General features: G+C 45.0%; 1 protein-coding gene across 1 annotated transcript in view; it reads right to left on the reverse strand.

Moving 5' to 3' along the window:
* The window catches only part of tln2b (talin 2b), a gene marked incomplete at its 3' end in the record, with an annotated part of 72,236 nt that extends 58,994 nt beyond the window's left edge, over window positions 1-13,242 (reverse strand). The window contains exons 1-5 of the mRNA XM_084452618.1: window positions 13,098-13,242; window positions 12,037-12,134; window positions 11,281-11,410; window positions 7,825-7,971; window positions 7,248-7,390 (exon numbers count right to left, since the gene is read on the reverse strand). Of these exons, the coding sequence (XP_084308744.1) occupies window positions 7,248-7,390; window positions 7,825-7,971; window positions 11,281-11,410; window positions 12,037-12,134; window positions 13,098-13,233 (654 nt within the window). The 5' untranslated portion in view covers window positions 13,234-13,242. The remainder of the gene's footprint in view (window positions 1-7,247; window positions 7,391-7,824; window positions 7,972-11,280; window positions 11,411-12,036; window positions 12,135-13,097) is intronic.
* Window positions 13,243-15,623: the final 2,381 nt, after the last annotated feature.

Below are 15,623 nucleotides of genomic sequence, written 5' to 3' on the forward strand. Positions count from 1 at the left end.
GTGTGTGTGTGTGTTTGCGTGTGTGTCTGTAGATGTGTGTTCATATTCATCTAGCGACGCCCTTGAGGGCAACTCTACAGAGACTTGTGGAAACAGAACAGTGTTCCAGCCAAAGAGAGACCACGTTCCTCCAGCTGTCAACCCTCAGAAAGACCCCTCTCTTCAGCTCTGTCAACCCTCAGAAATACTCCTCAGAAAGACCATAGCTGTGTTCGGAATCGCTCCCTATTCACTATATAGTGCACTATATAGGGCGTCAGCCATTTTGTTTGTAGTGTCCAAATTCTCCACAGAATTTTCGTTCCCTATATAGTCCACTATTTATTACCCACAATTCACCTTGATTTCCAGGGAACAGTGCATGTACCCTACATTTTCTCCGTTCCCTAGGTAGTTCACTACATGGTGAACCCTATATAGGGAATAGGGAGTGAGGGAACGAGGGAGCGATTCCGAACACAGCTCATGTCTGTCAGCCCTAGTCCCCACGCTGACAAACGACGTCCACTAGAATCCGACGCCATCATAGGAGACTGTCTGTGATCTGCCTGTGTGAAATTCTGTCTATGTGTGTGTGTATGTGAGAGAGAGAGAGAGAGAGAGGAGAAAGAGAGAGGGAGAAAGAAAGAGAGAGAGAGGGAGAGAGAGAGAGATGGAGGGGGATAGAGGGAGATAGAGAGAGATATATATGGAGAAATAGAGAGAGAGAGATGGAGGGGGATAGAGGGAGATGGAGGGTGATAGAGGGAGATAGAGAGAGAGATAGATGGAGATATAGAGAGAGAGATGGAGGGGGATAGAGGGAGATATATATATAGAGAGATGGAGGGGGATAGAGGGAGATGGAGGGTGATAGAGGGAGAAAGAGAGAGAGATTGATGGAGATATAGAGAGAGATGGAGGGGGATAGAGGGAGATGGAGGGTGATAGAGGGAGATAGAGAGAGATAGATGGAGATATAGAGAGAGATGGAGGGGGATAGAGGGAGATGGAGGGTGATAGAGGGAGATAGAGAGAGAGATGGAGAGAGATGGAGGGTGAAAGAGAGAGATAGATGGAGATATAGAGAGAGAGATGGAGGGGGATAGAGGGATATATATATATATAGAGAGAGAGAGAGATGGTCAGATTGAGGAAAAAGGCAAGAGAGGGAGGAACTGTTGTTGTGAGAGGATATATGGGTTAGCGTAGCGCTGGGGGGAGCATGACGGAGCGCTACTATGTGAGCCACTGAAGGAGGGTGTGTGGATGTGAGAGTGTGAGGAGAGAGGGAGGAGGGAGAGAGGGAGGAGAGAGGGAGGAGAGGGAGGAGGGAGGGAGGAGAGAGGGAGGAGGGAGAGAGGGAGGAGAGAGGGAGGAGGGAGAGGTGGAGGAGAGAGGAGAGAGGGAGGAGGGAGAGAGGGAGAGAGGAGAGAGGGAGGAGGGAGAGAGGGAGGAGGGAGAGAGGGAGGGAGGAGAGAGAGAGGGGAGGAGGGAGGGATGGAGGAGGGAGAGAGGGAGGAGAGAGGGAGGAGGGAGAGAGGGAGGAGAGGGGGAGGAGGGAGAGATGGAGGAGGGAGAGAGGGAGGAGAGAGGGAGGTTAGAGGGAGGAGGGAGAGAGGGAGGAGAGGGAGGAGCGGGAGGAGAGGGAGGAGGGAGGGAGGAGAGAGGGAGGAGAGAGGGAGGGTGGAGGTGGCACCCTGGAGGCCAGGAGATATACAATACACTATATGTATGTCTGTGTGTGTGTGTGTGTGTGTGTGTGTGTCTGTGTGTGTGTGTGTGTGTGTGTGTGTGTGTGTGTGTGTGCGCACGCATGTGTGTGTGTGGTTGTGTGCGTGTGTGTGTGTGCATGTGTGTGTGTGTGAGAGCAAAGCCCGTCTTGTGTAGCAGAGACTCTGTTGACCCCTCCTTCAGGGGACACCCCAGCGTCAGCTGACCTCTCCTGACTCACACACACACACACACACACACACACACACACACACACGCACACACACACACACACACACACACACACACACACACACACACACACACGGCAAACTCCACCAGGCTAAACCAATTAATACAGCACACCAAGGGGGTATTCCAGAAAGAGGGTTTAATGAAAATTCTGAGTTTGCTAACCCTAAAATGAGGGAAATTCTGGGTTTTCCATTCCAGGAAGAAAGACAACTCAACCCCGTTCCATAAAGAGAGTTAACTGAAAGTGTGGGTCAGTTAATATGGTAATTCACTCTGTGAACCTAACCTGCTTGCTAGCAGGTTTTAAGTACTGTAACAAACCCAGTAGTTATAGCCTACAGTAGGCAGCATGGGTGCTGATACGGGGAAAAAAAACATGCTACATCCGTTGGAATATCTTAGTGTAATGTAGACACAAAGGATTATGTCATTGGATCGTTATGACACGCATTTCCTAAAATTCGCTATTCTACCGGCATCTCGTACTGCTTTCGTTGTTCTAGGCTACTGGTAGCCTATGCAATGGCGATACATTTGATTCCAATCTCATATTGTGCTGAGGTTGAAGTAGCTGTCGCACATTTCCTCGTTAGCCTACCCGATTGAAGTTGATGCCGAATTAATTTGCAATAGCCTAGTCTACTCGAGGGATGATTTTGAGACCCCAGTTAGATGTGCCATCAGTTAATCATTATCTAGTCGAGCATTTCCGTTTTTTTGTCATTTACGATATAGCACCTTTCAAACAATTGAAAGGTTATACAATTTTACCCAAATTAGGCTACACAATAATAACTGTAGGTTAATTAAGACAGGAATAAAAGTAGGCTACAAAACCTAGGCCTAGCCTATAAATGAATAGGCCTACAATAATAATAATAAATATAGCTGCAAGCAGCAATAACGGGGCCAAGCACAACGAACGCATCAAAGCCAATGAGCAAAACACACCATAGCTACATTGGAGCTATGCATGTGAGCATCAATGTCGCCTGACCAGATGAATCAGGTCTAATTCATGCAACAGTATCATCATCACCATGATCATCATCACCATGATCATCATCATCATCATACAACTGCAATCACATTCAATTCATCTGAAGGCGTCAAACGAATGTCAGTTCCTTTTAAGCATCGCATAACATTAATTATATTTGGGGACATATCTTTTAGGACCTATTTCTCTACATGTCTACAGGCCACATGGTCATTCTCCAGGCCTTCCATCTGCCTGAAAGACCCACCTTTTCCATCAAGTCTCAGTGTGTAGTTTGTTTGATAATTCAGCTATCTGTGAACAACACTCACAACTCTTGTTTCTCTCTAAACCTCACAGTTCTCAGAAGAATGCCCCCCCTACACTTGGTGTAAGAAGGCTATGTAGTCTGTGGGCTACTGTCCTCTCCCAGGATGAAGTGTTTAGATTAAAGGCTAAAACCCTCTCCCTGGTTGAAGTGTGTAAGCTATATACTGCAAAAGGTACACTATCCAAACTTGACACTCTTTACCACTCTACCATCCAGTTTGTCACACATGACACATACAGTACACACCTCTGCACTCGTTACTCTTTGGACAACTAACCTTCATACCCGTCATAACATTCCCTAGTTTAATCTCATTTGCACCCTTCTCCAACTATCACTTCTCTACCTATGTCACATGTGACACTAAATGCCTCTCACACACTGACTCCCACAAAAGTCAGTTCATTTACAATGCCTCTACACAATATCCAGAGTCTTAAAGCACACTTTAAAGATGTACACACATCAATTCTTTATGAACGCTGATAGCATTTGTGTAACAGAAACATGGCTAACATCTGCCATAGCCACATTTGAGCTATGCATGTGACTGTCTTTGTCGCCTGACTAGGTACATCAGGTTAAATTCATGCAACAGCATCATCATACAACCACACTCACAGTTAATTCGTCTGATGATGTCAAGTGAGTGTCAGGTCCTTTTAAGCATCTCAACACATTTATTCTATTTTGGGACATATTTTTAGGACCTATTTCTCTGCATGTCTACATCCCACCTGGTCATTCTCCAGGCCTTCCATCTGCCTGGAAGACCCACCTTTACCATCAAGTATCACTGCAGGGATAGCTTGACAATTCAGCAATCTGTGAACAACACTCACAATTCTTGTTTCTCTCTTAACCACAGTTTTCAGAAGAATGCCCCTCTCCTACCCATACATTTGGTGTAAGTAGGCTATGTAATTTAAGGTCTACATTTCCATCCAATTGACCCTGTCAAACTAAAGTGGAGTCCATATGCATTCAATTGTAGTGATCTTGATTATTTCAGTTAAACAAGCACATTCTTCATATAAGAAGAGACGACACATTGGTTTAATTCTAGCAATGAAAATACAATGAAAGTGCAATGGGGGTCCCTTTGCACAACAATGCTTATATAAACCTCAAAATGTAATCTGACAGTGTTAGTAAGTTGTAGAGCATGCCATCAGCTACGCATACAAGCATTATGAACCCCATTTAGCCACGGGGGGCGCTACAGCAATCAATTGCATTTAAGCCACTTTTAAGAATTTCGGCTTGTTATAGCGCCACCCTTTGGCCTAACTGCTTCATATTTCTTCAGTTACCTCAAGATATGGTCTGGTACTACTATATCTGTTTTCGGAAATACCATCCAAGCGGTTAGGCCTGAACAGGAAATTAGCTCTCTAGCGCCCCCATTCAGTTTAATCTGCCCAGTAATGGAGGCTTTGCCTCTGGCTGACATTGTTGATATGAACACAACGTTTTGTGGTGTTCCATGCATTCCTTCAGAAGTATTATGCCTTTTTGTGAAAAGCCACACCCTCTGCAATATTCAATTGCTCACAGTGGCTATTTTCATTATGTTTTCTAAATTATGCCGGGATGGAACTTTAGATATTCATTGCTAGATTCTATATACTGTGCTTCATGTAGATGAACAAAACTTCCTAGGAGGAGATAGATTTCAAGTGTTTTTCAAAAAATGCAAAATTGTTGCAAATTAACATAATCCGAAATTATGGCTCCTTGAGGCAAATTTGTTTACCCTGATGAGACATATATGCCTCCAAAGCGTCCTGACTCTAGCTCCAACGTGGCATGACATATGACCATTCAAAGTTTGCATTTTATCCCCTTTTATGTATTTTGGCTTGTAATAGCGCCACCCTGTGGCCAATCAGGCTCTTCTTTCTCCAGTGACCATTAGACCTACCCTGGTACCTCTGTACCGTGTTTCGGAAAGCTCTGCATGGCGGTTAGGCCTAAACTGAAAATGAGCTCTCTAGCGCCCCCATTTGGTTTGATTGGGCCAATAATGCAGTGGCCGCCTCAGGTTATATCTGCACAGATGTCTTATAAGTGGCGTGGTGTTCTGCACAACTCTTCAGAAAGTATACCCCTTTACGTGAAAAGCCACGCCCCATGCCATTTTTATTGGCTCATAGTTGCTGTTAAATGTAACTTTTTCTACTTTTGCCGAGATGGAATTATAGATATCGGTCCTTAGATTGTGTGTACCCAGTATCATGCAGATTGGTCAAAGTCTCTAGGAGGAGATAGATTTTTAGCGTTTTTCAAAAAATTCAAAATGACGGAAAATCTATATAACCGGAAGTTATAGGTCCTTGAGGCAAATTTGTTCATCATGAGGAGAGACATATGTGTGCAAAGTGTCATGTCTGTAGGTCAAACGGGGCCTGAGATATGCCTGTTCAAAATTCGCAACTTCAGTCGGCTGCTATAGCGCCCCCTTTTGGCCAATCGATGTGAGACTTGCTCCATGGCTTCGGGCTATAAGCCTCTACCATCGTGCAAAGTTTCGTAAAAAGTTACCAATCGGCTATAGGGCTTCCCATAGACTTCCATTGCAGAATAATAATAGGAAAACTACCAATAACAATAGGGGCTTCGCCCTTTCGGGCTTGGCCCCTAATAATAATAATAATATTAATAATAACAATGATAATAATAATAATTATTCATATTATTATTATTGTTATTGTTATTATTATTATTGTAATAATAATAATAATACGACTAATATGCAGGGGAGTTTTAGAATTTATCTGAACAACATTCTGCGGAACGACTTTTAGCCTATTAAGCTAGCCTACAGTATTTTGGTTTTATTTATTTCCTGCAAAGACAAATAGCCTACAGTACAATTAACCGAGCATTTTTATATTATTCCAATGAACATGCTTCTAATCTGCCCCTAGGCTCAGTTTTTGCCATTTGCTTGATGAGACCATGGTAACTGAGTTTGAAATTTCTGGAATACCCCCCAGCGCATCAATATCATCATCAACAGCAACAATAACAACAACAACAACAACAAACTCAAAGCGAGCTGCTTGATGTGACAGGCCCGGCCCAGCTCATACTGTCCTGGCGTCAGAAGTGCTTGCTTACACACACACACACACACACACACACACACACACACACGCTTGGCTACTATAAACAGGTCTGTCAACCCCCGTGCACCAGGGCGGAGGCGGAGCCAGTGGTGTTCCATGTTCACGGCTGTGGGGTCAGAAGAGGACCAATCGGAGGAGAGGAGGACAGGAGGGGCGCGTCACAGAAGACCAATCGGAGGAGAGGAGGACAGGAGTGGCGCGTCACAGAGGAACAAGTCTGACATCCAGGAAAACCAACGAGCATGACACCCGTGGTACAGCAGCAGCAGTGACAGGCTAATCTTTAACACCCTTAGGAGTGCAGGTGTAACAGGTGTCACTGCGTCACTCGTCAGTGCCCCCTCACTTGCCCCACGCCGGCCTTGATCTCGGGCCCTCTGACTCACAAACACAGGCAACTTTAGCCAACTACGCCACCGAAAAGCTATAGCGATTCAATGGCGTGGGTGGCTGGTATATCTTGACTACAGTATTATGCCTTTACTTTACAGTAACGCATTGTAGGTAACAGACGCTTACAATAACCAAGAGAAATTTAAATGTAATGCAATGCATTTTAATTTAAATTAAATGCAATAAAATCATTGAACCTCAGATTAAGGACACAGAGAGGTACAGCAGAGAGCTGGATAGAACAGTATTCCACTGTGCACAGTAATCATCTCATTATATTTCATTTTGGCCATCTGAGGCTTAGTATGTGTGGGAGAAAGTAATGTGTGTATTTGTGTGTGTGCGTGTGTGTAGTTGTGTGTGTGTGTACCTCTACTGGATGTATATGTGTGTGTGTGTGTGTGTGTGTGTGTGTGTGTGTGTGTGTGTGTGTGTGTGACCAGGGAAACAGAGTACTGAGGCTGACCTGAACATACAGCAGGTTGAGCTGGACGGGGTCTCGTGAGTCCACATTCTGGTCAGAGTAGAAGAACTTGCGTCTGAGCAGCAACATCTCGCTTTCCTCCACACCCTGCTCTCGAAATGTCCTGCTGTGGTCCAGCCAGTTCACTGACAAATGAAAACACACACACACACAACCAAAGACACTGAGACTGACAGTACGAACAAAGTCCAACGTTGAATGAATTAAAGATAGCCAGTGAGGTTCTTGACAGAATATGAGGGTAGCGTGGTGAGCGTCTTCCTGTTGAGACTAAGGCATGATTTCAGGCTGCTAAAGGATGAGTTATGTATTAATGTATTTCACATTTTAATTGCTGTCCCCTAGGCATAAGATAAAAGTGTTTAATTTCAACAAACCATGATAAAGCACTATGAATCTCGCTTGAGCGATAAAGCCAAACGACATGGCGTTAAGTCCGCCTCCGTAATGAAATAGACGTGTGTGTGGTTGAGCGTGGTGGCGACCGCGGAACACCGTTGTTATCAACCGCACGTTCTGGACGCCCAAGGCGCCACACTTCCACGCTCTCCAGACTCACTGTCGTCGTCCGTGTGGAGCTTGGCTTTCAGCTTCTCCATCTTCCTCTCGTCTCGTCCTTTGTCCTTCTTCAGGGTGCCGCCGCCGTCCTCCTTCCTCTCCTCCGGCTGCTCCTGGATCAGCGAGTACTCCTCGTAGTTGGTGATTCCTGGAGAGGAGGATAGCCGAGCAGGGAGCCCTCAGCGGGGGGGTGCTTCCCAGGGGCTAGCGCCGGCACCGAATACAGCTATCTATCCCTCTCTCTCTCTTTCTCTTTTCTTTTTTCTCTCTCTCTCTCTTCCTCTCTCTCTCCTTCTCTCTCTTTCTCTGCCCAAATACATCAGTAGGGACCAGCGGGTGAGCAGGAAAACTTGAAGTGAGAGAGGAGGAGAGGAGAAACCAAGCCACACAGAAAGGCCCTCTCTCTCGCTAAACAAACAGCCAATGAGAAGCTCTGCCAGACACGCGTCCCTCTGCTCACCACTCAATCGAACGCTTGGACGCAGCCCAGTGTGGTTAAATCGTGGAACACACCAGTGAAATATTTACTCAGGCTTTCTTGTCCTGCCCTCCACCTGCCCTCTCTTGGGTCTCAGTCAATGAGCTTGTAGATCATTTCAATTCTAAAATTACAAATATTATTGATGCCATTGCGCCCATGAAGGTGAAGGTGGTCCTCTGGTAAGAAACGATCTCCATGGAGAAACGCCACACTGGTCAGAATAGAAAAAAGAGAGTGTCGAAAAGCTGAACGCAGGTGGCTATACAGTATATCATTTGGACCAATGCCAAGTGAGTAAAAAAAAGTACATTTGTTTTCCCTTACTTTTATTTTGAAAGTCCTTGAAAGAACGTTACCAGTAAATTTAATTTCACACCGCTTGAGTGGCAACTGGTAGTGTGCTGTGTATTGATTTTAAGCTGTAAAAATGCACAAAAAAACACTAAAATTTCGCGCTACAATATCTAAAATCCTCCTCCTGTTGCCTTGATATTCTGCCTACAGGCTTTTTTAAAAATGTATCTAACTACATGGCCTCTGATTTATTCCAAATTGTAAACACATCTCTTCTTTCAGGTGTGTTCCCACAAACCCTGAAAACTGCAGTCATTAAGCCACTCGTAAAAAAGAATAATCTAGACACCTCATAAATGAACAATTATAGGCCCATATCAAACCTCCTGTTTTTAAGTAAAATCATTGAAAAAGCAGTTTTTCAACAGCTGAACAACTTCCTTGCACTAATTGTTTTGATGTCTTCCAGTCAGGATTTCGACCACACTACAGCACCGAGACTGCTCTTGTTAAGGTCTTCAATGACATCCATTTAAACAGACAATGGCAGAATTTCATTCAATTGGATCTCGCACTGCATTCGACACGGTTGAACACAACATATTACTAGGCCGACTGGAAAACTGGCTGGGAATTTCTGGCACAGTGCTAGACTGATTTGAATCCTACTTGAAGGACAGGGACTACTTTGTGTCTATAGACAATTACAAATCTGAGCAGACAAAAATGACCTGTGGAGTTCCCCAAGGCTCCATTCTGGGGCCTCTTCTGTTCAACATTTACATGCTCCCACTAGCTCAAATTATGGAAAACAACAAAATATGCTACCATAGCTATGCAGACGACACACAAATGTATAACACCATATCACCAGGGGACTATAATCCCATACAAGCGCTAAGTAAGTGCATTGAACAAATCAACGATTGGATGTGCCAGAACTTTCTTCAACTAAACAAAAATCCTATTCTATCTTCTAACCAGGTCCAGTGGATGCCCCACTGTCACCAGCAGACCTCCCGGAGTCCAATAGACACCCCCGTGTCTGCTGTGGATGTCGTAGAATGTCCATAGGATGCCCTCTCTCCTATGATGCTTTTTTAGCCTCTCTTACTCTGAAATTTAATTTAATGTAATGTATTACTTTATAAATGTTCTTAGCCGGTAGACAAACATACTCCTGGAGCTTGCTCGATCGCCTTGTTGAGAGGGGTCAGGGAAGAATTTTTACAGCGCACTTATCTGGCCCCCGGGTGATTACTGTTTTTTTGCTTCCCTCTGGAATATGTAGAGAGTGGGTCGTATGCCCACCTCCCTTGTTCTCTGTAAAGCACATTGTGTTGCCTCTGGGTATGAAATGCGCTATACAAATAAAGCTTTGATTGATTGATTGATTGAAAAATAAAACTGAAGTAATTGTCTTTGGAGCCAAAGAAGAATGATTAAAAGTCAGCGCTCAGCTCCAATCAGTAATGCTAAAAACCACAAACGAAGCCAGAAATCTTGGTGTAGTCATGGACTCAGACCTGAATTTCAACAGTCACATTAAGACAATTACAAAGTCAGCCTACTTATCACCTGAAGAATATATCAAGGATTAAAGGATGTATGTCTCAGCAGGATCTGAAAAAACTTGTCCATGCGTTTATCTTCTAAAGTAGACTAGACTACTGTAACGGTGTGTTTACAGGTCTCTCTAAAAAATCGATCAGACAGCTGTAGCTGATTCAGAACACTGCTGCTCGAGTCCTCACTAAGACTAAGAAAGTGGATCACATCACACCAGTTCTGAGGTCCTTACACTGGCTTCCTGTCTGTCAAATAATTTACTTTAAAATACTGCTGTTGGTTTATAAAGCACTGAATGGTTTAGGGCCAAAATATATTTCTGATCTGCTGCTACGTTACGAACCATCCAGACCTCTCAGGTCGTCTGGCACAGGCCTGCTTTCTGTCCCCAGAGTTAAAACAAAACATGGAGAAGCATAGCTCAGTTTTTATGCTCCACATATCTGGAACAAACTTCCAGAAAACTGCAGGTCTGCTGCAACTCTCAGTTCTTTTAAATCAAGACTGAAGACTTTTCTTTTTGCCGCTGCTTTATATTAAATCAAATAATTATTTATTCATACACTGCACTGTAACTTTTATTCCTGTATTTTATTTTTCATGTGTTGCACTTTGTCTTGATGCTTTTAATGTCTCATGTAAAGCACTTTGAATTGCTTGAATTGTTGCTGAAATGTGCTATACAAATAAACTTGCCTTGCCTTGCCTTAAATATGCGTCTTACAGAACACCTCAGAGACGGGCTAGGGTTAGGGTTAGGGCTAGTGTTAGGGTTAGGGCTAGGGCCAGGACGCTACCATTATTCTAACACGGCATCTGCTCAGAGGAAACCCGTCCCGGTTAGATAAGTCCTACCATGTCATCGTAACACAGAGTACATTACACCATCAGATTTTCACAAGCACTACAAAGATGCTGCACTATACTGTTCAAACACATTACGTACAGAGAGTACACAATAAGAGATGACATAACAGGGCCTTTTAGTCCACTCTGTAGTAAGAGAAGTGCGCAAGCACGGGTCAAGTGACAGTGAACTAAAAATAGCCCCCTGGATGAATAATTCACAGTTAGTGGATGGGTAGGCTATTTCTAGTTAGCTTGGTCACCAACCTATTCGACTGCAGATGGTAACCAGCAGCTCCCCGACGGTTTTAGAGTCGTCCACCATGATGGTTTTGATGGCACCGTCCAGCATCTTGATTTTCTGGGGCCTCTGCTTCTTCTTGTACTCCAAGACGTCCTAAGAAAGAGTTAGAGAGAGGAGATCCAGGTGACCCAGATAGCTTTGATTGACTTTGATTGACAGACCGGGAATAACCAGTCGCGCTGATGGTCTGCTACGCATAACCATCTGTTTGAGACTGTTTGGAAAAAGGGCAGGGACTTTTTAAAATACTTGGCAGGAGATCGGATGAATCATCTGTCTATCACCGTCTATCACATGCTAACTCCTCGCTTTCGTCACAGCTAAACCTGCCCAGTGTAGCTGTTTGTATTTCAAATTCCTCAGAACCAACACTGATTGGTGAGATCGTTTTCTGATCTGGCACAAACTGATCTCTATGGAGAAAATCCAGACTGAATTGCAAGAGAAACAGAATGTGAGCTCACAAAATCAGGATGGTCTCACGAGGCCAGGACAGGAAGGGAACACAGGAAAAGTGTTTTTGAGGAAAATCTGGGGTATATATTCCAGAGACTTCTCAACACCTCCACAGATTTAAGTGGAGAGAGCAGAGGACCAAGGCGTGATCAGATGATCACTAGGGGTCTGATTGTGCTCCGCCCTGGCCCCTGATTGGTCCTCACCCTGTTTCCCCAGCATGTCATAATTGTGTTCTATCCTGGCCTCTGATTGGTCCTTACCCCGTTACGGAGCATGTAGTAGTCCAGAGTCCTCCCAGACTCCAGCCAGATGCCTTTTCTAGGGTCGTCGTCAGACAGGAACAGGCCGTAGTCAGAGGCTGGAACACACAAACATATGAGTCTATAGAGACAGATATAGAGGAGTCCATAGAGACAGACATAGAGGGGTCTATAGAGACAGACATACAGTAGGCGTCAACAGACATAGACATACAGTTAGAGTCTATAGAGACACACATACTGTAGAGGAGTCTATAGAGACAGACATAGACAAGTCTATAGACATACATAGAGACAGACATAGAAGGGTCTATAGAGACAGACATAGAAGAGTCCATAGAGACAGACATAGAGGAGTCTATAGAGACAGACATACAGTAGAAGTCTAAAGAGACAGACATAGAGAAGTCTATAGAGAGACGGAACATAGAGGGGTCTATAAAGACAGATATACTGTAGAGGTAGTCTCAACGCCAGACCCATGACAGTTCTTTCGCTGATACACTACGTAAGCTATGCTAACTACGTTACTGCATGCTGCAGATCTCTCTATGGGTCTGGGAAAACTTGATGCAAAAATCAGGTGCTCAAATCCTGGCAATTCATTGGTTTCGCAGGAATCCCTGCATGTGACACCAATCAGTAACGACTCGTGATCAGGTGCTCCCACCCAAAGATATGGCACGCCCATCTAACCTGGGCTACCGTCTCTCATTTTCTGCTACCACCTGTCACTCTTTCAATTTTGAACCATCGATACGCCCTCAGAATACCAGTTTGGGCGGCAAAGTGTCACAGACTCTATTATGCACAGTAGTATGCGATGTGCAGCGATTCAACATTTCAATATTTGAGTCTGGAGAGAGACTAATATAGAGGAGTCTATACAGACAGACATAGAGGGGTCTATAGAGGCAGACAAAGAAGAGTTTATAGAGACAGACATACAGTAGGAGTCTATAGAGATAATCATACAGTAGGAGTCTATAAAGACAGACAATTATGAAGAGTAGCTTTCCCTCATCTCAGCCAGCCTTGACCAGTGTTGAGTGTTGTCTCACCTTGGCCAGTCTGGGCCTCCGGGACCCTTTCCCTGATGATCCTGCAGGCGTCGTAGACGGGCGTGGACGGCTCAAACTGCATGGTCTTCACCACGTTGCACTGGCGCACGCATATCTTGAGTGACAGGGCCACCATCTTGACTGGCAGTGTATGGGCGTCACCAACCTACACACCTGCAAAACACAAACAGATATTCAACTACTGTATACAAGTTTTGAAACTGAGAAAATGTTCTTTTCTATATATCACAACAGCAACCTGGATACATTTATAATAGAATACAGTATGTCCTCAGGTATATTTTCAAGCAGATCCGTATTCGGCCATGTCGGGGCCCACAGCATCAGTTCCAACCACCTCACCCTCTGCTATTTTGGCCTCAAAAGGTTACTGTATGAGTAAACAAGTAAAGACAAACGGCATGCTTGCTGTGTGCTCAGCATAAGCAAAGTGAGCTTTGCAACCTTTCATCAGAAAAGAAGCGTCTCTCCAATCAGCTATAACAATAATATAGACCCTACACCGAAAATTACATTCTCCATCATTATGCACTCTGCTGTGCTCATCTTCCATAAACCGGCACCAAATCAGTGGGTGTTGTGTCACATTCAGTATTGCAATCACAGAGAGCCTGTTTTCAGGCTAAAATAATAATCACATTTGTACCGATGAGAAGAAGAGGTGCTATTAAACCTGGAGTGCTTATTTTGTTCTCCCTCTGTGTCGAGGGAGAACTCTCACAGTGCGTCTCTACAACCACTGGCTATTATCAGAGCTGTAATCAGAGGAATTAGGGCTCTGGGGTGTAGTCATTACTTCCTGTGTAGCGTAATCACTCCGGGCTTATGCTTCACTCACCCTCGTGAAGAAGATTCTAGCCTACTGTAGATGTCAAGCATACTTTTCACTGGACGCCATTTTAACTGGGAGACATTCTTATGAACCGGCCAACCACGAGCAGGCCATAAAACCTTCGACTGGCCAACTAGCCAACCGGCCAACCACCATAGAAGCTGTCACTTCTAACTCATAATACAAGCTGTCACTTCTAACTCATAATACAAGCTGTCACAGTGCTTTCCGATCTCTCCACAGCACCGAAACAGCCCTAGTCAAAATCAATAGACCATCTCCCCACCTTTGTTTCCCGTCTCAAAACACACCTCTTCATACAAGCATACAAAATTTTGGAATTTTTAGATTGATATTTATAACTGATTTGTTATTGTTGTAACTTTGTACACTTTGTGTCTGTGTTTACTTGTTTTTAACCATGTACGGTGACCTTGGGTGTTATAAAAGGCACCTTGAAATAAATGCATTGTCACTTCTAACTCATAATACAAGCTGTCATTTCCAAGTCTGTCAAAGACCTTTCCCTACATAGGTCATGTTTAAAGAGTGCACCTCAAATCACCCAATTGGGGATCTTTCTCTCTTCTTCAGAAAGTTTCCTCCAGAGACGTACCTCATCTGCCCCCCACACCCCGGGAGGAGTAGGAAAATGTTCTCTAATGAGGTAGTTTGAATAAGATCCCCCCTGACTAGCAGTGCTTCAGAGCGGAGCCCACCCCCGCTCGCTCCTCAAGGCCTCTGCTGTTCTGATGGCCCCCCTGCACAAAGAGAACCAGAGGTAAAGTCCCTACAGGGGCCCCGACTCCATAGAGGCTGCTGCCAGAGGTAAAGTCCCTACAGGGGCCCCGTCTCCATAGTGGCTGCTGCCGGGCTCCCACTGAGCCTTTGTGGTTGACAGCGCTGTACATTCAGCTATACCTGACACCACGCACACGCACCAGTCCTGTAGCTGCACTGCACACACACTCACACACACGCATGCACACATGCATGCAAGCACGCGCCCAGGCATGCACACACACACGCACACACTCACACACACTAACATGCACGCACGCACCCATGCCTGCACGCACGCACTCACACACACACAAACACACGAACGCACACACACACACGCGCACACACACTCACGCACGCACTCACACACACACACTGACATGCACGCACACATGCATGCACCCAGGTGCACACGCACGCACTCAGACACACACACGAACGCACACACACACAAACACGCATGCACACACTCACACACACACACGCATGCTCACACACACGCATGCACACACACTACGTGTGTTTGTTAAGTGCAAGAATTGCCTGCCAAACACCCACGGCGTCAGCGAGCTTCCCGGGGTAATGTACAGACAGAGCTAATCAAAAGACAATGTCTCTGCTTCCCCTCTGAGGGATATAGAAAGTCACTTCAGTGTTGCAAGCCACCAACTCTCCAAACAGCTAGCGCTGGGAACGAAAGGAAAGGATGGAACCCAGGAGAATAATCACAACCCTTCAGCACGGGACGGCGCGAGAAGAGAACACATTTGTTTTAGAGCGGGCTCCGCGGGAACATACTCAGATACGGCCAGTTCCACGTTAGCTCTGCTCTGAATTAGGGAGGGGATTCTTCTCCGAGCTAAAGTCTCGACTCACAACCGTGCAGATTA

The sequence above is a fragment of the Borostomias antarcticus genome, assembly GCF_949987555.1.
Source record: "Borostomias antarcticus genome assembly, chromosome: 18".
Lineage (NCBI taxonomy): Eukaryota > Metazoa > Chordata > Actinopteri > Stomiiformes > Stomiidae > Borostomias > Borostomias antarcticus.